Source organism: Mustela nivalis (genome assembly GCF_964662115.1).
Source record: "Mustela nivalis genome assembly, chromosome: 9".
Taxonomy (NCBI): Eukaryota; Metazoa; Chordata; class Mammalia; order Carnivora; family Mustelidae; genus Mustela; species Mustela nivalis.
In genome coordinates this window covers 64,513,689-64,535,197 of record NC_139028.1, presented here as the reverse complement: position 1 = coordinate 64,535,197, position 21,509 = coordinate 64,513,689, and the positions used below count along the sequence as shown (strand labels likewise).

General features: G+C 59.3%; 2 protein-coding genes across 2 annotated transcripts; one reads left to right on the top strand and one right to left on the bottom strand.

Annotated features, from left to right (window-relative positions):
- The first annotated feature begins 392 nt into the window (after positions 1-392).
- INPPL1 (inositol polyphosphate phosphatase like 1) lies at positions 393-15,026 on the top strand. Its single transcript, XM_082749859.1, has 29 exons — positions 393-490; positions 1,362-1,770; positions 4,503-4,566; positions 4,658-4,808; positions 5,029-5,149; positions 5,400-5,540; positions 5,776-5,869; positions 5,976-6,065; positions 6,236-6,334; positions 6,444-6,594; positions 6,682-6,788; positions 7,092-7,194; positions 7,286-7,482; positions 7,797-7,914; positions 8,197-8,293; positions 8,556-8,694; positions 8,814-8,913; positions 9,010-9,098; positions 9,391-9,472; positions 9,595-9,684; positions 10,230-10,343; positions 10,481-10,569; positions 11,011-11,098; positions 11,193-11,348; positions 11,566-11,644; positions 11,738-11,878; positions 12,973-13,645; positions 13,895-14,028; positions 14,133-15,026. Exons 2-29 carry the CDS (start codon positions 1,574-1,576, stop codon positions 14,221-14,223), a joined length of 3,795 nt encoding a protein of 1,264 aa, XP_082605985.1. The 5' UTR covers positions 393-490; positions 1,362-1,573; the 3' UTR covers positions 14,224-15,026.
- PHOX2A (paired like homeobox 2A) lies at positions 14,477-19,860 on the bottom strand. Its single transcript, XM_082682294.1, has 3 exons — positions 19,439-19,860; positions 17,064-17,251; positions 14,477-16,105 (listed from the first exon to the last, which is right to left on the bottom strand). Exons 1-3 carry the CDS (start codon positions 19,653-19,655, stop codon positions 15,656-15,658), a joined length of 855 nt encoding a protein of 284 aa, XP_082538420.1. The 5' UTR covers positions 19,656-19,860; the 3' UTR covers positions 14,477-15,655.
- Between the last annotated feature and the right edge of the window lie 1,649 nt (positions 19,861-21,509).

The window sequence follows — 21,509 nt, the reverse complement described above, 5'->3', positions numbered from 1 at the left end:
CAAGTTTGTCGTCTTGGAGGGAGTAGCTTGGGCGGGGGCGGGTGCTAATAATACCCGTTCGTTCTGGCGCCGCGCTTTACAGTTTACACAGCTGTCACCTTCGATACTCCTTAATTAATAATAAAAATAGCCGCTGTTCTGGAGGTTTACTGGATGCCAGGCCCTGTGCCGAGAGCTTTACAAGCACGGTCCCATTAAGTCGGCCCTCATAACATTGCTCCCACTTTGCAGAGCGGGAAGACGAGGCGCGTAGGGGTGCCGTGACTTGCCCGAGGTCACTCGGCGGGTCAGCGGCCCCGGGATCAAGACGCGGGGTCGGAGAAGGCGAGGCGCGGGTGCTACCCTCGGCTCCGCGGAGAGCCGCGGGGGCGGAGCGGCGGGCGGGGCGGAAGGCGAGGGGGGTGCGGCGGCAGAGGATGGCCATCTTAAGTGGCCGCTGAGAGTCAAGGGCCGCTTCCCCCGGGAAGGGGGCATCGGAGCGGCCCAGGAGGTGGGGGTCTGCGCGCGGGCGGCTGCGGCTCTGGGGAGAATTCAGGAGCCCAGGGGTTTGAGGGAACTTTCTTCTAGAAGGGCAGTGGCGGAGGGGGACGCCTGATCTCGGGCTGCTGAACCCCTTAAGGCCCGGGCCTGCGGGTATGGGGGATGGTGCCAGGGAACTTGGCCGGGAGGGGGGAAGGGCTCTTCCCCGGCTGCGAGGGGCTGCCAGGGACAGTGTGTGGGGATTCGGGGACACTGGACCTTGTCTGAGGGTTTGTGAGAAATCAGGTTTCTATGGAGGGGATTCCTCCCCGCGGGATTTGTCAGGGGCTGGACCCAGTGGAGTCTGGGGGTTCGGGTCTAAGAGGGGCCTGGGTTTCATGGGAGTTGAGAGTCTGGGCCGGCGGGATAATGAGGATAGGGAAGAGGTTCATCTTGGATACCTCGCGGGTTTTGAGACTCGAACCGACTCTGAGGCTGCAAGGGAGGTGAATGGAAAAGATCTGCGGTGGAATTAGACGTTTATGGGAATTGGGGATCATATCGTTGAGATTGTTGGAGGGAACTAACTCTCTGGACTGGGGTTCGGGGTCCCAAAATGTCTAGGAGAAGGCTGGGGGGAACTTGACCTTCGTTGTTGGTGGTGGGGCGGGTGACGATTGGATCTCCTAGAGGTGGTGATGGCGGGGCAGAATCATTGTGGGTTTGGGGGGTCCCGCGTCCGGCGCGAACGCGGGGCCCATCATCCCCACTGGGAAGAGAGTGGGGGTAGGGATGGTGGGGCCGTGGGCCGAGCAGAGGGGGAGGGGGCCGGCCGCCCGGCTCTGCGCGGCGCTTCTGCCCCTCCCCCGCCGCCGCTGAACAAACTTTTCTTTCTCTTCAAGTTGAGGCCGGCGCTGCAGGCGGCAGCGGCGGCGGCGGTGCGGCGAAAGAGGCGGCCTGCGCGGCGGAGCGCGGAGACCCCGACCCCCGGCCTGGTCCGGTCCGTGGATCGTCAGGCTCTGGCCCCGGGCCCGGCCCCAGCCTCGGCCCCGAGCTTCCCGGGGCGGATGGCGCGGGGCGGTGGGCGCCGGCGGCGCTGAGCCCTGCGCGCGCTATGGCCTCGGCATGCGGGGCGCCAGGCCCGGGGGGTGCGGGGCCGGGGGGCGCGCTGGGCAGCCCGGCCCCTGCCTGGTACCACCGCGACCTGAGCCGCGCTGCCGCCGAGGAGCTGCTGGCCCGGGCAGGCCGCGATGGCAGCTTCCTGGTCCGAGACAGCGAGAGCGTGGCGGGAGCCTTCGCGCTCTGCGTCCTGTGAGTAGGGCTGGGGCTCCCGGCGGGAGGGGGCGCGGCCCCAGGTTCCTTGCCTGTGTGCGGAGGGCCTGGGACAGTGGGATGCCAGCGCCCCCAACAGTGGGGGCTTTGGCTTTAAGCCGGGGCTGAGGAAGGATGCAGGGGGCACTTCCTTCCTGCTGTGTGTCTGGGGACACTTTCTGGGGCGTGGAGGGCTGGGTATGTGGGGTCCCGCTAGCCAGGGTGGCTGTAATGGGGTTTCCTCCCATCTGAGGAGTTCCTGGCAGACCCTCTCAGGCACCCTTCGGGCAAAAGGGGCGGGAGGGGTGAGGATGTGTGGATGTGCATTCCAGGGTTGTGTGTAGTTCTGTTTATACAGGGATTGGGTGTCTGAGTAGTAGTCATTAGAGGTTGCAGGGCCAGAAAAACCAATGGGTGTGTGAGGATGCCCAACAGCTTCCTTAGAGGTCCTTTCTATGCCCCCAAGACTGAGGTTGGGACTGGGGAGTAGATGCCTGGGGCTGTGGAGGCAGAGTGGTGTTGAGAAGCAGAGGTGGGGGGGGGGGGAGCGAAGCTATATAGGGCCATGCCATTATTTCATAAATCAATGAGCATGGGCATGTGCCCTGGTCCTGGGTATCCTGGCCACCTTGGCCCTGAGCTATGAGTGCTGGTTGTGGGGCTAGACTTGGCAGCTCTCTGACTGAGTCTGGTCCTGTGCCTGTACCCATCAGTGGTTCTGGGTGAGTTTGGTGGGTTTGGAGTCCTCTCCCTGAGCTGTCTCCTGTTCCCCATTGTCTGATACTATGTGGACTCCTGTGGGCCTTAGGCCCTGATTACATTCCCCCTGAGCCCTGTGAACCCTCCCAAATCCCTTATGCTTCTGTTCTCTTCACTTCTTTGTGGGTGTATTGGTCTAGGTCAGTAGTTCTCATTCGGGGTTGATTTTACCCGTCAGGGACATTGGGCAGTGTTTGGAGACATTTTTGGTTGTCACACTGGGGTAGTGCTGCTGGCATCAAGTAGGTGAAAGCCAGTAGCGATGCTTCGCAGCATCTCACAGTGCATGGGACAGGCTTCACAGAACAATGCAGGCCAGAATGTGAGCACTGCTGGGGTCGAGAAGCTTGAAGAGGTATGGGTCCCCTGAGTCTCAGCTTGTGCCCCAAGTCTGACACCCAGGAGAGACTACCAAAGGACTATATCCTAGAGTCCCAGCCCCCTCAGGGCATACCCCCGATGGGGCGGGGGAGGCAGGTGCTGGGTCAGCTGTTGAGTAGGAGGGGGACAGCTGGGCCTGTGTCTGGGGAGGAACTTTATTGTCCCAGGAGGGGAGAGTCCTGGCTCCACTGCCAGGGGAGGAGATGGGTGGAGTGAGGGTCTTTTTGTGTCGGGGGCTTCAGCTTTGCCAGCTGACTTTGGCTACTCCTTGAATCTCAAGAGCCCAGGGATGGGTGCAGGGCGGGCGGAGTCAGAATTGGGATAAAAACCTGGGGGAAGGTGATAAGAAACATACTTGCTTACCTGTGTACATACCCACACGTCCATGGGAGGCATTTCAGGACACACCCCTGCTCTCACAGGCACTGGCCTCTGCCAGTGGCTTTAAGTCCCAGCTCTGCCTTTTACTTACTCTGTGACAGTAGTCAAATTGCTTTTCCTCTCTGAGCCTATTTCCTCCTCTGGAGAGTGGGGAAGGCATGAATATCAGTATCAAAAGGGAGGATTAAGTGAGATTACATCTGTAGGGTGTCCTATAGGCATGGCTCAGTTAATGGGATGTTATTATTCTTATAAATACAGTCCATAAAGCAGTACCCACACAGACACCTGCAGAAAACAGGGGGCCCATCAACATCCACAAGAGCTCCGGGAGGGGACTTAGTTGAGTGGCGAGGATGGACTGTGGCCAAGGTGTAGGGTCCCTTCAAATGGGCATTTGGTCCTCTCTGGTGCCCAGCACACACATGGGCCCCAGGGGACACCCTTGAGCATGCTGACCTGATGTATGGCTGCAGACGGAGTCTTCCGTTCCCCACTGAGTGTGGCCCACGCTGCCCAGGCCTGGCAGCTGTCACCTGCTCAGCTGTTGCTGCCATCTGTCAGCACCCCTCTTGCCCCTCCTCAGTTTGGGGCTCTTAGAGTCCTGGGTCTCCCATAGGGGCCCCCTTGGGGCACCCCAGTTTCCTAGCATCTGGGGCAGCGGGGAGAAAGCTGGAATATCTGCATACTTCCTAGCCAAAAGGCCCCCGCCACCCCCAGCTCCAGCAGAGCCAGACACCAGCGTAAACACTGACAGCAGGCACACACGTGTGTGAGCACATCTCCTGTGTGTGCAAACAGAGGTGAACCAGGCTTCTGAGGACTCGTACTCTGGCGGGGGGCCAGAGCTGGTACCACAGCCCAGAGGGGCTGTTTAGACAGCTGTGGAGGCCACAAAGGAGCTGCCTGTTGCTTCCCGGGCCCTGTGGTGGGTGTGGAGCCTATGTAGGTCTGGGTGGCGAAGTGGCTGGGGGTGGCGCGGAGAGGGGAGTGGAGGGGGGAGGCTGGTCATTCCTGCTCTTGTTGGCAGCATTAACAGGATAGACTTGGACAGGCCTCCTCATTAACCCTGTGCAGCCTGAGCAAAGGGTTTTAGGAAGACCAAGCTGAGGGAGCTGAGGGCTGAGCCCAGTACCCAGAGGAAGGCATGCCTTGGGGCTCAGACCCCACCCAGGGGGGGCGACAGATTCTGACCCTTGCTTTGCCATCAGGTATCAGAAGCACGTGCATACATATCGAATTCTACCTGATGGAGAAGATTTCCTGGCTGTGCAGGTAGGAGCCTGGACCCTGAGCCCGACCTTGATTCCCTCTTGTGACTTGGGATCAGCTGGCTGACCCTTCTCCCACTCTTGCTGGTTCTCAGACCTCGCAGGGTGTGCCCGTGCGCCGTTTCCAGACCCTGGGTGAGCTCATCGGCCTGTACGCCCAGCCCAATCAGGGCCTCGTGTGTGCCCTGCTGCTGCCTGTGGAACGGGAGCGAGAACCAGACCCACCTGACGACCGTGATGTTTCAGGTGCTGCCCGCTTTGCTGTGTGCAGATGCCTTCCCTGCCCCTTCCCTGGACACCACCTGCTATTTCCCCTCCTGTCTTCTCAACCTGTGTCCCCCGAAGTCCCCTGCTCCTAACCATGATGCCAGGGCCCTTTACCCCACTTTCCAGGGAAGTATCTGAGAGCCGCAGCATCCCCCCATACTTCCCTGAGGAAGGGAGGCCCACTGACTCCTGTCCACAGATGGCGAGGATGAGAAGCCCCCGCTGCCCCCGCGTTCTGGCTCCACCAGTATGTCTGCCTCTGTGGGGCCTGGCAGCCCACCAGCAGCTTCTGAGACTCCCACAACTGCAGCTGCTGAGAGGTAAGACCACAGCCTCCTACATGGAGCAGGACTCCCCTTTCTCCTCTGAGAGTGGTGTCCTCATCAAAGGGGGAGAGACCTGAGCCCCCACTCCACCCCTGGGGATCTTCAGCCCATCTCAGCCTGAGAGGCAGACACCCCGATCCATGGGGCTCGGATCACTACCAGCACCATCTCCTCTGGGGATCAGGCTGGAGTGCTGGGATGCAGTCAGTAGGTTCTTCACTGACTTCTTAACCCCTCCCTGAAGTGCTCCCAATGGGCTGAGCACTGTTTCGCACGAGTACCTGAAGGGTAGCTACGGACTGGACCTGGAGGCTGTGCGAGGCGGAGCCAGCAACCTGCCCCACCTTACCCGCACCCTTGCCACCTCCTGCCGGAGGCTGCACAGGTACCCCTCCCGCAACAAGCACACAGCCTTTCCTCTGACTTGTCCTCCCCTCCCCCCGGTTGCACAAATGTCCTGACCTCTGATCTGTGGCCCTGAACAGGGATCCAGCTGTTGTTTCCTGACTTTTCCTCACCCGAACCCTTGTATCCTCGTGGTGGAGGCTGGAGCAACACACTCAGCCCCCTTTCCCCATACTTGGTTGGGGTGGCGACTTCTGACCAGTTGTCTCTCTTAGTGAGGTGGACAAGGTCCTGTCGGGCCTGGAGATCCTATCCAAGGTGTTTGACCAGCAGAGCTCTCCCATGGTGACCCGCCTTTTGCAGCAGCAGGTGGGAGTATGGGGAGGCCTGTGAGGAAGGGCTTCACATCTGGGTCTGGGCGGAGGACCTCTTGCTTGCTGGCCTCATGTACAAGCCTCATTCTTTCTCTGTGCAGAACCCGCCACAGACTGGGGAGCAAGAACTAGAGAGCCTGGTGCTGAAGCTGTCAGTGTTAAAGGACTTCCTGTCAGGCATCCAGAAGAAGGTAGCCTGACTCCTGACCTCTGACCTGAACTACCAGTCCCTGACTGTGTGCACTGGCCTAACTGATCTCAGCCCTGAATCTGTGGTTTCGCCCTGATCCCGTCTGCTATTTCCCTCATGGCCCCTGCTCTCTGCATGTCCCCTGACCTTGGCTGCCCTTCTCTGCTGCAGGCCCTGAAGGCCCTGCAGGACATGAGCTCCACGGCCCCACCAGCTCCACTGCAGCCATCCATACGTAAGGCCAAGACCATCCCTGTGCAGGCCTTTGAGGTACAGAGGGGTATCGGGAGGGGCCTCGTGGGGCACAGGGCTGTTGGAGGTGAAGGGGGCATCCCCCCTCCAAGGTCTTTTCAGCAGTCCCCCACCTCTTGACCTGCAGGTGAAGCTGGACGTGACCCTGGGTGACCTGACCAAGATCGGGAAGTCGCAGAAGTTCACGCTGAGCGTGGATGTGGAGGGCGGGCGGCTAGTGCTGCTGCGGAGACAGCGGGACTCGCAGGAGGACTGGACCACCTTCACACATGACCGCAGTGAGCCAGGGCCTGACCTGGGGTGGTGGGTGGGGCAGCCTCCCAGCCTCCGTGCCCGGGCCAGTGAGACCGTCCTCCGTTCCCTAGTCCGCCAGCTCATTAAGTCCCAGCGTGTCCAGAACAAGCTGGGTGTCGTGTTTGAGAAGGAGAAGGATCGGACACAGCGCAAGGACTTTATCTTTGTCAGTGCCCGGGTGAGCAGCAAGCTGGGCGAGTCCCCAGGGGCTGCAGGGGTCCCTGGGGGATGGGAAGAGAAGAGACATGTGATGTAGGTGGGTCACCCATCCTGGCAGGGGTGGTGGTGGGGGGCGTCTGACAGGGCAGAGAGCATCTTTGTTGAGAATGGGTGGCCTGAGGGTGGAGTCAAAGGTCCATTCAGTGAATGTGGATTGAGCACCTGTGACAGGCTTAAGTGGTGGGCCAGACAGGCATGACCCTCCCCTCGTGGGACCTGCCACCTACCAGGGACCTCTCCTCACTGGCTGTTGTCCCCCCAGAAGCGGGAGGCCTTCTGCCAGCTATTACAGCTCATGAAGAACAAACACTCCAAGCAAGATGAGCCTGACATGATCTCTGTCTTCATCGGCACCTGGAACATGGGTCAGGCCCGGGTTGGGGCTGGGGGGTGGGGGAGAAGACCAGCCCCAGGGCAGAGGCCTGATCCCCCCCAACTCCCTGCCATCACCTCCAGGAAGCGTGCCACCTCCAAAGAATGTGACGTCTTGGTTCACATCGAAGGGTCTGGGGAAGACCCTGGATGAGGTCACAGTGACCATACCCCATGACATCTATGTCTTTGGGACCCAGGAAAACTCAGTGGGCGACCGCGAGTGGCTGGACCTGCTACGCGGGGGCCTCAAGGAGCTCACAGATCTGGATTACCGCCCGGTGAGGGGGGGTTCATCTTGTCCAGTTCCCCCTTAGGCCCCCCAGACCATCCTGCTTGACCTTATGGGCAACCCTGGGGAGCACTATTTGACTGGCTTTCCCTCTGGTCCCTGGGCAAATCCTTTAGGAGATCTAACAAGTCCTTCGTGCTATGGGAACATAGCACTGTTTCTCTCTGGCCCCTCAGGGAAAAAGGATAACAGACCTTTCTGTCCTGTGACTAACAGTACAGTCTATAGTACAGGCAGGGGTGGTGGGGGAGTGTGGACAGTGCCCCTGTCTAGGACAGGGGTGACCCTGAACCCTCTACCCAGATTGCTATGCAGTCACTGTGGAACATCAAGGTAGCCGTTCTGGTCAAGCCAGAGCACGAGAACCGAATCAGCCACGTCAGTACGTCCAGCGTGAAGACTGGCATTGCCAACACCCTGGGTGAGTAGGGTGGGCAGGGTCTCTCTGTCCACACCTCCTGCTGTGATCTCCAGGGGCTGTGATCACACGTGCGGAGACTTGAGCTGTCCAGGTGGACTGCGTGTGCCCTGTGTGGCCCCCTGGGGATGGGGGTTGCATTGAGAGGCCTGCCTGCCTCATAGCCTGGGGGACAGGGGAAGTGGGAGTGGGAGGATCCTCCCACCACCCCTTCGAGGGGCAGAGGGGAGAGTTGGGAGCTTTCCAAAGGTGACGCAGGCCTTCCTCTCTTGTTTGCCCTGACAGGAAACAAGGGAGCTGTGGGAGTCTCCTTCATGTTCAATGGCACCTCATTTGGCTTTGTGAATTGCCACCTCACCTCGGGAAATGAGAAAACCGCCCGGTGAGGGGTGCCCCTTTCCAAGTCTTTACCCTCACTCCCTATTCCTGAGCCTTCTACCCTCTCCCATATCCTAGTCCATTACCCTCCTACATCCCTGTCCCCAGAGACCACCTTCTCCCTTGTCCCGACTCGACTCCTCTACTTCGATCTTGTTCCCAGCTCTTTCCTCTGTCCCCAGGGACCCTGATCCAAACCCCATCCCTGACGCCAGAGACTTCTGACCTTGTTTCTGGCTCCTGACCCTGCCCCCACACCCCCATAGGCGGAACCAGAACTACCTGGACATCCTGCGGCTGCTCTCACTGGGCGACCGGCAGCTCAGTGCCTTTGACATCTCTCTACGTTTCACTCACCTCTTCTGGTTTGGGGACCTCAACTACCGCCTGGACATGGATATCCAGGTGCGAACGGGATTGCTGGGTGGCTGGGAGGGAAGCTGAGCTGGGGGCCAGTGGGGCTTCCACCTCTGGCTCTGGTTCGGGCTCAAGAGGGAGTATTCGCCCTTGTGTCTTCACCGTAGGAGATCCTGAACTACATCAGCAGGAGAGAGTTTGAGCCCCTGCTCAGGGTGGACCAGCTTAACTTGGAACGCGAGAAGCACAAGGTCTTCCTTCGATTCAGTGAGTGTGGGCCGATCAGGTCTCCAGGGCTGGGACCTTTATGATACCCCTGCATCTGCAGGGCCCTGACCCCCACTTGTTCCCCGCCTTTCCTAGGTGAGGAAGAGATCTCCTTTCCACCCACCTACCGCTATGAGCGGGGCTCCCGGGACACGTATGCCTGGCACAAGCAGAAGCCAACTGGGGTGAGCGGAGGGAACGGGCAGCGGGGCCCTTGGGAGAGCCCTCTGGGCTGCAGTGAATCAAGAGTGCGTGTCTGGTCAAGGTCTGGGCAGTTACTACTCCAGCTTCAGTGGCCCCTCGAAGGCCTTGGGGGGTGGGTGATCCTGGGTGTTGTGAGGACCCTGGAAGGGAGGCGGGTACCAGGGACTGGGGTGGTGGGAGTGCTGGGCCTTCCCAGCATTCAGCTCTGTGGCAGGGCTCATGAGAGGCAGCCCCGGCTGTTGGCCCTGACCGTGCTGACATGCCCTGCCCCAGGTCCGGACCAATGTGCCTTCGTGGTGTGACCGGATTCTCTGGAAGTCCTACCCTGAGACCCACATCATCTGCAATTCCTACGGTCAGAGTCTCCGGGGCAGGGTGATGGGCAGTCCTGGGTGGTCAGTCCTGATTCTGCCCTAGCTTTGGGATGTGGTAGCAGAGAGTAAAGAGCTTGCCCCTGAGCTCCCATTCCTATCCCAGGTTGCACTGATGACATCGTCACCAGTGACCACTCCCCCGTGTTTGGGACATTTGAGGTTGGAGTTACCTCTCAGTTCATCTCCAAGAAAGGTGACTGTTCTGGATGTGCTTGGGGGGAAGGGGGGGACACGGGGTGGCTTGGGGATGTGCCGAGGTTTGACTGTATCTGTGTGTGCATGTTTGGGTGTGTACACGTATGTGCAAGACTGTTTCTGAATAAGTGCTGTGTGAGACTGTGTGTATGCCTGGGGTACCGTGAAAGGTGTGTGCTTGTGAGTGTGTATATATCTGGGAATATAAGCACACACACATACTGGTATTTGGTTGGAGCCAAGTGTGTACCCCTGAGTGTGCCTGGTAGCGTGGGGGGTTGTTGGCCGGCAATCCCTGCAGGCATTCTGGTCCCCTAACCCCCTTGTTAGATGGTCTCTCATCCTTGGGTTGTCTGTTTGCCTGGTCCAGGGCCTGGACTTTGGGGTCTCTGCATTGGTTGCTTGGGATTGGGGAGGTCCCTCCTGGATGTCCCTTCTCCCCTGCCAGGGCCCCTGATTTCCTGTTCCAGGGCTCAGTGTCTGTCCTGTTCCTCCTGCCACCCTCTCAGCCCTCCTGACTCCCTGCCTCCCTTTGGTCCTCAGGGCTCTCAAAGACTTCGGACCAGGCCTACATTGAGTTTGAGAGCATCGAGGCCATTGTGAAGACAGCTAGCCGCACCAAGTTCTTCATTGAGTTCTACTCTACCTGCCTGGAGGGTCAGAGGCAGGCCCAGGGCCGGGTGTGGCCAGGAGGGATGGGGAGCCCAAGGTGCCCAGAGTGGTCAGCCCCCTGCATAGGGGGAAAGGAAGCTAGGTGGTGGCACTCAGTTGGGTATCCCCCACCCTCTCCCCAGAGTACAAGAAGAGCTTTGAGAATGATGCCCAGAGCAGTGACAACATCAACTTCCTCAAGGTGCAGTGGTCTTCACGCCAGCTGCCCACGGTGAGGCTTTTGGCAGGGCCTGAGCCTACAAGTTGAGGGCATGGGGAGAGGTGGGCCGAGTGCATATGGTTCATGCGTGTGCAAGTGTGTGTGTGTGTGTGTGTGTGGTGGGGCTGGGCATGAGTAAGGGAGAAGGCCTTTGCTTTATTGGGGGGGGGGGGCAGGTGGGACCAAGTTGCAGGTTCATTCATCCATTCATAAATACTTTTTGAGCCTTTGCTAAATGTCAGATCCTCTCTTGGCCACTGAGGATGTAGAAAATGAATGACAATGCTGTTAATTGTTATGAGAGGCCCATGTGGGGCCATGTCTTCTATGTTAAGGATTTGGGATCTTAAGTGAGAGTAAGCATGGACCAGTCTGAGAGTAGGAGTGAGTGGTGTCAGGAAAAGGAGGGGGTGGTTGAGGCTTTGTTCCTCACCGGGCCTCTCTGCTCCCCAGCTCAAGCCAATTCTGGCTGATATTGAGTACCTGCAGGACCAGCACCTCCTGCTCACGGTCAAGTCCATGGATGGCTACGAATCCTATGGTGAGGGCGGGGAGGGGTGCCAAGGGACACAGAAAGCCAAGCAGAGCTCCAGAAAGGTTTGGCAATCTGCTGGTCTGCCCCATCTTCCCTCCAGGGGAGTGTGTGGTGGCACTCAAGTCCATGATTGGCAGCACAGCCCAGCAGTTCCTAACCTTCCTGTCCCACCGCGGCGAGGAGACAGGCAACATCCGTGGTTCCATGAAGGTGCGGGTGCCCACAGAGCGCCTGGGCACCCGTGAGCGACTCTACGGTGGGGTCCCCATTGGGAGGGATATGGGGCATAAGATGGGGTGGGCACGTCTAGGAGGGGTGGACCAGGGGTGTGGGCAGGACTTGTTAGAACCCCTGGAATATCTGGAAGTTATGCAGCCATGGCTGGAGGTGGGCCTGCACTGAGAGTAGCTGGAAGCGGCCTACAGTCCAGGACCCCAGGTCCCCTCTGAGTCTTCTTTCTCTTCCTCCCCCAGAGTGGATCAGCATTGATAAGGATGAGGCAGGAGCAAAGAGCAAAGTCCCTTCTGTGTCTCGAGGCAGCCAGGATCCCAGGTGAGCTGGGACTGTGCTGGGTGTCCCTTGAAGGGGTGCCTGGGGCCTTTGGGTCAACCTCGACCTCATCTTACCCCTGTACACCCCTGGCAGGTCAGGGAACCGCAAGCCAGCCCCTTCAGAGGCGTCCTGCCCACTTTCCAAGTTATTTGATGAACCAGAGAAACCCCCACCAACTGGGAGGCCCCCAGCCCCACCTCGAGCTGCCCCCCGGGAGGAGCCCTTGACCTCCAGGTGAGAGAAGGAACCTGTTACCCCCCACTTCATCTGTTGCTATGCTTGGCTCTCAGGGCCAGGCTGGGGACCATTTGTTGCCTGAGTGATCTGATGCCCCTACACTTACAGCCACTGTGGCCAGCCAGGCCTCCCTGAGGTGTGGCTCTCTGAGCCCATAGGAGCACAGTCATTCTTTAAAAAATAGAATTAGAAGGTGTTTTCTGCAACAGTTCCCTCCACATAAACAGATTTAGCTTGAACTTTCTGTTTGGCCTCAGCATGGGTTTTCCGTCGGTGCATTCTATGGAAAGCTGTCCTACAAGGTGCCCCACTGGAAATGCGTTTGTGGTCAAATGAGTTTGGGAAATGGTTCTGGCTGGATTCTTTTCTTAGACAGTCCCAGTGCACATTAGTATTCGCAAAAGCTCTGAGCATGTGGACAGGAAGGAAACCCTTTTTCAACTCTGTTGAATATAGTTTCCCAAACTTAATGGGCCAGGAAACTTCTTTTCCACACAGTAACTATTAATACCCTGGGGAACTAGCGTTCTGTGGATCAAACTTGGGGAAAGTGAGGCTTACTTTCCAATTTTATCCGAGTGTCGCTTGAACTTCAATAAAAGCTCCTAGCTGCGGTTCGGTGCTTTTTCACTCACCTTTACCTGTTACCAGTCACCTTGGTTTTATCTTCAGGCTTGAGTAAAACGAACCTGAATGCCTGGGTGAGACTCCTCCGTAGATTGGCCTTAGGTGCCTCCAGAGGCTTTCAAGATCTGGCCGGTCATTCGCATTAAAGTATTTATTGCCCTGCCTCCCACACCTGTTATCCCTGATTTTAAACTCAGGTTTCACGAAGTCACGAAAGATCTGAGAATCTTAGCGAGTCAGGCAAGGAAGTTCAGGGATTATCTATTCAAAGATCGTGTCTCCTGGATTTTAGAGGTGAAGACACCAAGGGCCAGCACAGGAAAGTGATGTGTTCAAGGTCACATGCAGTTCTAAGAACCGGGGCCCCACAGTCCTGACTCCTAGTCCAGTTCTCTCTCCGCGGCACACATTGCCTTCACTTTGGTATCTGGGTCCTGACTTCATTATCCTGCTCCCAAACCCAGGTTGAAGGCAGAGGGGGCTCCAGAGCCGGAAGGGGTGGCAGCCCCCCCACCCAAGAACAGCTTCAATAACCCTGCCTACTACGTCCTTGAAGGGGTCCCCCACCAGCTGCTGCCCCCGGAGCCACCCTCGCCGGCCAGGGCCCCTGTCCCATCGGCCACCAAGAACAAAGTGGCCATCACAGTGCCTGCTCCACAGCTTGGGCGCCACCGGCCCCCCCGTGTGGGAGAGGGGAGCTCATCAGATGAGGAGTCTGGGGGCACACTGCCCCCTCCAGACTTTCCACCCCCACCACTGCCAGACTCGGCCATCTTCCTGCCCCCCAGCCTGGATCCTCTGCCAGGGCCAGTGGTCCGGGGCCGCAGCGGGGGTGAGGCCCGTGGCCCACCACCTCCCAAGGCCCATCCAAGACCCCCACTGCCCCCAGGCCCCTCACCTACCAGCACTTTCCTGGGGGAGGTAGCCAGTGGGGACGATCGCTCCTGCTCCGTGCTGCAGATGGCCAAGACGCTGAGTGAGGTGGACTATGCTCCTGCTGGGCCTGGCCGCTCAGTGCTTCTGCCAGGCCCCCTGGAGCTGCAGCCGCCCCGGGGACTGCCCTCAGACTATGGCCGGCCTCTCAGCTTCCCTCCACCTCGCATCCGAGAGAGCATCCAGGAAGACCTGGCGGAGGAGGTGTGTGGACCAGGGGTGGCTGTCTGTGTGTACCTGAGGTTTGTGCTTGCCCATGGACAGTGGTGTCCTTTTACTTCACCATTCAGCACCATTCAGTGGTGTCCCTTTTGCCCTCAGCTGGGGGGGACACATAAATAAGCCCCAGTCCTTGGCTCTTCCCCTGAAGCATGTAGTAGAATGTGGCTGTCTGCGGGGCTTCTCTGCAGTGGGTACCCTCGGTATTCCCCCTGATACGTCCTATTCTCTCAGGCTCCATGCCCGCAGGGCGGGCGGGCCGGCGGACTGGGCGAGGCAGGCATGGGCGCCTGGCTGCGGGCCATCGGTTTGGAGCGCTATGAAGAGGGCCTGGTGCACAATGGCTGGGACGACCTGGAGTTTCTCAGGTGGGGGCGGGGCTGGAAGTGGATGGGGTGGGGCTGGCCCCGGGGCGGAGCTACGGGCCCTCTAGAGCACTTCACCCATCTCCCAGCTTCTCTTACCCCCACAGCGACATCACCGAGGAGGACCTGGAGGAGGCTGGGGTGCAGGACCCGGCTCACAAGCGCCTCCTTTTGGACACCCTGCAGCTCAGCAAGTGATAGCAGTGGCATTGCGAGCCTGCGAACTCGGCACCCCTACCCCTCCACTAAGGCCCAGCCACAGCCCTGAAGTTGAAAAGTTAGGAGGGGTGGGGCAGTACCTCTCTGCCTATTTATTGGGGATCTGCGTTCTCCACTGCCCAATCATTTGGAATGCCCTAATTAGGACATTCTGCCCTTCACCTGCCCCAGGTCTCCAGAGGTCAGTCACCCCGATTACCAAGGACTTGGGTTATTTGATTACCAAGGACTTGGGTTATTCGGGTGCTGACCTCCCTTTCTGGACTCCTTCTCCCAGTCCCAGGGGTGCCCGTTACAGTCCATTTTGGTATGCCTGGGCCCTCACTTTCACCACTGTTTCTGCTGCCCTCCACCTGGCCTGAACCACAGTGGGAGGAGTTCAGCCAGAACCTCTCCCAACCCCCCCACCCCTCTCCTACCCCCCCACCCCCCATCCCCCCATCCCTCGCTCTGGGGGTGTCTGTCCGGAAATGAAGGAATAGCCCAAGGACTGGGCTGGGGTTTATTTAAGCTTTTCTGTGTGGGTTTTGGGAGGGAGGGCACTTTAATATTATTGGGGCTGGTTGGGGGTGGGGAGAAGAATCTGGGCCATAAAGTGCTAGTTTGCTTAGTTCTCACTGTCTCCTGGTCTATACCACCTTGAGTTGTGCATGTGGGGCTACAGTGGGTTCCTTGCTGGTTGCAAGAGGGTGGGACTCCTGTACACAGCCTATCCCCATCCTGGGTACTCAGAAGGGTTGCCAGCATGATGTCTTCAATAAATTAAGTTTTATTTGGATTGAGCCAAACTCACCTCAATAAATTACAAGTTTTTCAAAGGAAAAGAACAACACAACCAAAAAAAGGGGGTGGGGGAGGAAACCCCTCTGTCCTGATGCCCGGCAGCCAGTCCCCCTGCTCTAAACAGGCCTACCTCTGCGCCAGACTGGTTGGAAATGGGAGGGGATGAATTGGCAGTGGGACCCTTCTGGCAGCTTATTATCCCAACCACGATTAGTGCGGGTGGACCAGGGGGCTGGGGCAGCAGGCTGGTCGCTAAGGTGAGGAGTGACCCAGCCGGCTGCAGAGCCAGGGGAGGGAGCCAGGCTGTTACTCTACTTGAGGACCCTCAGGTTCCAGCACAGTTATTTGATCCCGTTTCCAAAGAAAGCCAAGCTGGAAGGGATAGGGGTGGGGGTGGGGGAATCCCAGTGAAAAGCACCCTATTCTGCTGGGTGGGGAAGGTGAGGATGAGAGACCCTGACTTGGTCTCCAGAGCTGGGGAGGGCACACACCTAGGGGTCAGACACGGTAGGGGGTGGGGACAGCTGGGCACTTCCAGGCGGGCGCTCAAATGGGGAGGGACTCTGTCAGGTCCTGGAGGGGCAGGGGCTCTCTCCGGGGCAGGCCCGGAGCCTCCAGAGTCCGGAGGCTAGAAGAGATTGGTCTTCAGGGCTGGGCCAGGCTTCCGGTGGAAGGAGGACAGAACCCCGGAGAAGGGCCCGGGCCCGGGCTCGGTAGGCTGCCAGGCCTTAAGCAGCTCCGCTGCGCCTGCGCCCGGCCCCCCGCCCCCGCCGCCCGCCACGCCGGCCCACAATGGACCCTTGAGCGGCTGTGGCCCGGGGCCAGGGCCGGGCCCGGAGCCCAGGGCAGCAGGCAGCGGGCTGGGGCTCAGACGCGGGCTGGCCAGGCCGGGGGCGGGCGGCGGCGGCAGCGACGCGGTGCTGTCGGGCGTGGGGCTGCACGTGGACTCCTTGGAGTCGTCGTCCTCGGACGAACAGCGCGCCTCGCCCTTTTTGGCGCCCGCCGCGCCCGCCGCACCCTTGGCGCTGGCCGCACGCTCCTGTTTGCGGAACTTGGCCCGGCGGTTCTGGAACCAGACCTGCGGGCACAGGGGCCGGTCAGGCCGAGGCCGCAAGACGCGGGTGAACCCTCAGTCCGGAAGGGGCCGGATCAGGATTATTACAGCGAGCGTCGGCCCCTCGGCCCTCCACCACTTGGTTCGTGGCCCCCCTCACCTCTCCGCTCATCTCTTCTCCTCCACCTGCCTCTTCCTCCAGGTCTTCCCCTTGGGATCTGCTCACCCGCGCACCCGCACCCTGCTGCTTCCAGTGTTCTTGGGTATCCTAGAGGGGACTCTGCCTTTGCTCCCTCATCACTCAAAGCCCTGCCCCCAATTCCTTCCTTCCAGGAGTTTGCACCAGGAGTGTCCCACAGCGGTGGAGAATGGGTTTTGGGCACGAGGGGAAATCTTTTGTTCAGGGTCTCCAGTAAAGGCGACCAGCTGAACATCTGTACTTGGATTTGTAAGACAGACAACAGAGTCCACCTGGGCGGGTCCTCCTGAGACCGGAGCCGGCCCAGAGCCCTGTGTTTCCTGATTCAGAGATTTCACAGCTGCAGAGCTGGGGAGGGGACATGGTAGCACTCACTGGCTTTCCCGGATTCGTCTGCCTCGCTTGGCACAGAGGCCGCCTGGGGCTCCCACTCTACTACCCACTTGGCCTCTTTCCACGCTTCCCAAGCCTTCCCCTACATGCCTGGCCCTACTAAGGAGACCCATGGGAAATCGTGGGGCTGAAGAACTCAGTTTTCCTCCAGGGTCTCCCGAGGACCTCAGGTCTACCAAGTCTTGGCCCCATCCCCTCCCACAGCTGTCCATCCTTTCCTGCCCAACCACCCCCAGACTGCACGCTGGCCCCTGGTCCCAGGTCTCCGCCTCCAGGCTGCACCTGCCTGTCACCTGAGCGAGGCCCCTTTGTCCAGTGGCCCCCAAGTGTCAGGCACTAGCCTCCCACCTTCCTCCACGCGCACACTCCCACACACACGCAAACACGCACCTGCACGCGAGCCTCAGTGAGGTCGATCTTGAGCGCCAGCTCCTCGCGCGTGTAAATGTCGGGGTAGTGAGTCTCTGCGAAGACGCGCTCCAGCTCCTTGAGCTGCGCGCTGGTGAACGTGGTGCGGATGCGCCGCTGCTTGCGCTTCTCGTGCAGGCCCGACGGCTCCGGGAAGAACTTGTAGGGCACTAGGGGTGTGTGCAGGAGGGGGTAGCAACGAGGGTGGGGGCGTAAGGGCCCGAGCTCAGCCCGCAGTGTCCTGCCCTGAGATCGCTCGCGGTCTCCCGCCCCTGAGCCGGCCCCTCGGCTTCCTCCCCTCAGTCCCGGCTTCCTCCCCTCAGCCCCTAATTGAGCATCTTCCCTATTGCTCAGTGGAGCCGGCAGGAGTGAAGGGGGACAGGGCGCAGGGAGACCTGGGGCCCAAGAGCAGCAGCAAGGGAATCAGGATGTGATCCTCAGGTCAAGACTCCTCCCCATGTTTCCTCACTCCCTCCAGTCCACCTGCTCCTCTGACTTCCCCTTTGGTGTGCTTCTACCTTGGTCAGTCTGCCCACTTGGTTTCATGTCCTGGTCTGTCCACCCTAGCCTTGGTTGCCAGGTCTCATCAGTATCCCTAGTCTTCCCCTTAACCAGCTGTGGGCGGAGGCTGGGTGACTGAAACTCCCTGGCCTGGGCCCACTGTGAGCCCTGCCTCATACTTTCTGTCATGCAGGGACTTGGCCCCATCTACCCTGCCATCTCTCTTCTTCCAGGCCTCATTTCCTCCATTCTTCTGGAGAACTTCTTCCATTCATCCCATTCTTCTTCATGTGTCCTCTCCTCTTCCTTATCTTTCTCCATCCACATCTCTCTTCAGCTTTCTCCTTTCAGACCATTCTTTTCTTTGTGCCCGTTGAAAAGGGTCCTTATTTTTCCCCCACCCAGGTTCCTTCGCCTTCTCTTTGCCCTTCTTCTTCCTCCCAGGCACCTCTCTCTGTGATGCAACTCCCCCACAGCCAGCCCTACCACTCTCCCTCATTCTTGTCCCATCCGTGTTCTCTTTTACCCCATCCAAGTCACCCTGCCCCACAGACAGTGTTTCGGACAGTATCTCCTCATTCCTATCACCAACCCCTGCTTAGGTCTCCATATTCTTCAAGAGTCCCCAGTATTCTTCATCTTTGTCCTACAGCCTTAGTTCTCTATCTCCCCCTAATCCTTGTCTCCAACACTCCATTCCTAGCCCCATCTTCCTCATCTCTGTTGCTCATCTTCTTTAGTCCCCATCTCCCATATTTCCTGTCCCCATCACCTAGTTCTTGTCTCCATCTCCCCAACCCTGGGTCCCCATTTCTCCCAGGGTCCCCAATCTTCCCATCTTTGCTCACACCTATCTCCCCATCTCAGAACTCCATCTCTGGGGGACCCATATCCTCATTTCCTCACCCTACCTCCCCAATCCCCATCCTCATCTGGCCAAGAGTACCCAATCTCCCCATCCTTGTTTCAGTTTTTGGCTCTATCTTGCTCGTTCTCATTTCTCTAAATCCAGGTCCTTATCTCACCATCCCTTCCCACCCCCTCAGGCCCCAATATTCTGTTTGGGTCCCAGTGGTCTTCCCAGGAAGGAAGGAGATAAGGAGATTGGGTGGGGCAGCCGGGACTTTAACCGGAGAGATGGGGATGGTTGAGAGGGTCCGAGATAGGGATGGCTGAGAGGGTCCATGAGTTTGAGGGTTCAGACTGGGACTTGGATCGAGAGGCTTGGAGGTGTTGGGAGCTCATTCTGGGTTCTGCAGGACTCTAGCTGGGAGAGTCTCCAGGGGGAAAGGGAGAATGAAAGTGGCTTAGTGACCTGGACACTCTTTTCTTCCAGCAAGGGAGGGGTTTTCATTGGTGCAAGAGGGTCTGAGCACAGGCAGGATGGGTCCAAACCGGGCAGAAGGGGCTTGATGGTGCTGGGGCTCTAGGAAGGCTTCCATCTGGGCAGCTCAGCTGCTGCAGTAGCCCTTGCTGGGGGTCAGAAATGAAGTGGGGTGGGGATAAGGATGGGGATCTGATTGGACTGAGCCGGGGGCATCTTCCAGGGATATGGGATGGAGAGGTTTGGTGGTCAGTTTTTGCAGGTGGGGAGGGGAGGACCTGGTGAGGGGCCTGGGGCTGGGCCAGGGATCTATTTCCCTGACCCTAAAAGCACAAGAAGGAGAAGGATGAGAGGGTGGGGCTCAACTCTGCCTACAGGAAGCCCGTCTTACAGGGAGGCTGAGGATCCCGCGGGTGTTGGAGGGCAAGGATGGTGGCGGCTGTGGGGGAGAGTCGCAATCACTTGCCAAATAGGGTAGGGGCTGGGGTTTCCGCAGGATTTGGAGGGAGGATTGGGCCGGGTCTGGGCTCACCTGCCGAGTAAGGCGCGGGCTGGTGGTCCCGTAGAGCGCCGAGCGCGCAGTTGGAGGAGCCGAGCGCGGGGCAGGGCGGACCAGCCGCGGGAAAGGCGGGTCGCAGGGGGCTGTATTGGAAGCCGCCGGGCTGGCTGCAGGCGCCGAAGTCGCCGTAGGCGGACGCCTCCATGGCCGCCACGCACGAGTCGTACGAATTGAGGTAGGAGTAGTCCATCGGCCCAGGGGTCGGGGTCGGGGTCCGGGCCGGGCCGGGTCGGGGTCGGGGTCCCCGGCCGGATGGGGGTCGGGATGAGGGTTCGAGCGCCTAGCGCCGAGGACCCGAGGCCGGCTCTGAGCGCCCGCGAGTCCGCCCGCCCCGTCGCGGCAGCACTTCACCCGGGTGCAAAGCAAGTGCAGCCCGGCCGGGCCCGCGCGCCTTTTAACGCTCAGGACCCCGCGGAGGGGGCGGGGCGGGTAAGCTCCGAGGGGCGGGGCCTGAGCGGCCCAGGCCCCACCCCCAGCTACCCCAGACCCCCACTCCAAAGGGTCCCCGCCACCCTCCTTGGGCTCCCGAGGTGCAGGGCGGGGCAGTGTTGGGCCCCTTGCCTAGAGTCCCCATCCCGCCACAATCCCTACCAGACCTTCGCTCTGTACGCGCACAGTGCCAGGCTGGAGGGTCCCAACCCCTTCCCTCGGCCTCCCCACCTGCGGCCCCGCAGAAGGGAGGGGAGACAGGCCTGGCGGCGCTCCGGTGAAGAAGTTAATTCAATTCGTCCAGATAACCGAGTTATTCTGATCCAGCCCCTCGGTCCCGCCCCCAGCGAGGTCCCTTCCCGCCGGGGACCACGGAGGCGGTTCAGGAGGGGGATGGAGACACGGACAAGGAAGAGACGGAGCCTGGGATGGGGACGCGGATGAAGCGAGGACACAGGGAGAGAAAGGGACAGAAACAGTGGTGGAGAAAGAGACAAGAAAGATACAGGTACACAGATGAAGACAAGGATGAGACATGGAGGAGAGAGAGATTGGAGACAGGGGCAATGATCTCTACAGAGATGGAGACAAAGCTGAAGCGCGTGCAAGAGAAAAACGGGGATGGAGATGGGGACAAGGCAGAGACAGAGGAAACAAGGATAAGAAAGAGACAGAGCAGAGAATGGAGGAAGAGAGTGAGGCAGGCGTAGAGACCGAAAAGGCCCGGGGGTGAGACAGGGATCGAAACAAGGATTGAGATGGAGATCAGGAAAGAGGTGAGACAAAACAGGGCAGGGACAAGGAGACACATACACGGACACATACACATACACATACACATACACAGAGGCGGTCTCAGAGTGACAAGGACAGGGACAGACGGAGGAGGAACAGAGCTGAGAGAAAAAGCCTTTGGAGAGCTGAGCCCCACAGTGGGAGTGCCCAGGGGGCGGTAGGATTGTGGTGGAGACCAGGCCAGGCTGCCTAGGGGGAGGGTCTCTGCAGCCCAGATCCTTCTGTCCTGACTTGGCCACACAACACTGCCCACACCTTCAGGGCCCAGCCTGCCTCTCCCCTCCCCCAGTTCCCCAGCTTTGTCTCCCTGACCACCATCCCCCAGTGTGACCCTTTATTTGGTCCCCAGCACCCTTGGCACAGAGTGTGTGTATGTGATGAATGTCAGGATCAGAAGATTGGGAGGAACCAAGTGAGCTCCACACTCTCTTTCAGCCTCACCACCCCAGCACCTCTCTTTTTCTTCACCAGGAAAACTACCTAGCCTCAACCTGGACCTGGCCACAGGTCTGCTGAGGCCTGACCCTCAGCAGATTCAGCCTCTGGCCTTCACATGGCCTGTTCACAGGATCCTTTCTAGAACAGAAAAGAGAAGTTTCTGCCCTTGCAGCTCACCTGAGGTGGATTGGACAGCTCTCCCATCCAGTCCCCAGCTTCCTCCACCCAAATCTTGGTAGGTCCTACAGATGGGAGAGTGAAGACCCAGAAGCCAGGGGAGGGTGGCCCCTTACTACCAAAGCCTCTGCAGGATGAGAGAAGGTCTCTGAGAATACCCTGCCCCAATTCCCCACTATAGGGAACACGCCCACCCTCAGGTCAT

Coding starts and splice junctions, on each gene's coding strand:
- INPPL1 (XM_082749859.1), top strand. CDS start 1,574: ATGGCCTCGGCATGCGGGGCGCCAGGCCCGGGGGGTGCGGGGCCGGGG. Junction 6,789..7,091: donor TTATCTTTGTCAGTGCCCGG/GTGAGCAGCAAG, acceptor TTGTCCCCCCAG/AAGCGGGAGGCCTTCTGCCA. Junction 8,914..9,009: donor CAAGGTCTTCCTTCGATTCA/GTGAGTGTGGGC, acceptor CGCCTTTCCTAG/GTGAGGAAGAGATCTCCTTT.
- PHOX2A (XM_082682294.1), bottom strand. CDS start 19,655: ATGGACTACTCCTACCTCAATTCGTACGACTCGTGCGTGGCGGCCATG. Junction 17,252..19,438: donor GCCCGCGCCTTACTCGGCAG/GTGAGCCCAGAC, acceptor ACACACCCCTAG/TGCCCTACAAGTTCTTCCCG. Junction 16,106..17,063: donor TCACTGAGGCTCGCGTGCAG/GTGCGTGTTTGC, acceptor CTGTGCCCGCAG/GTCTGGTTCCAGAACCGCCG.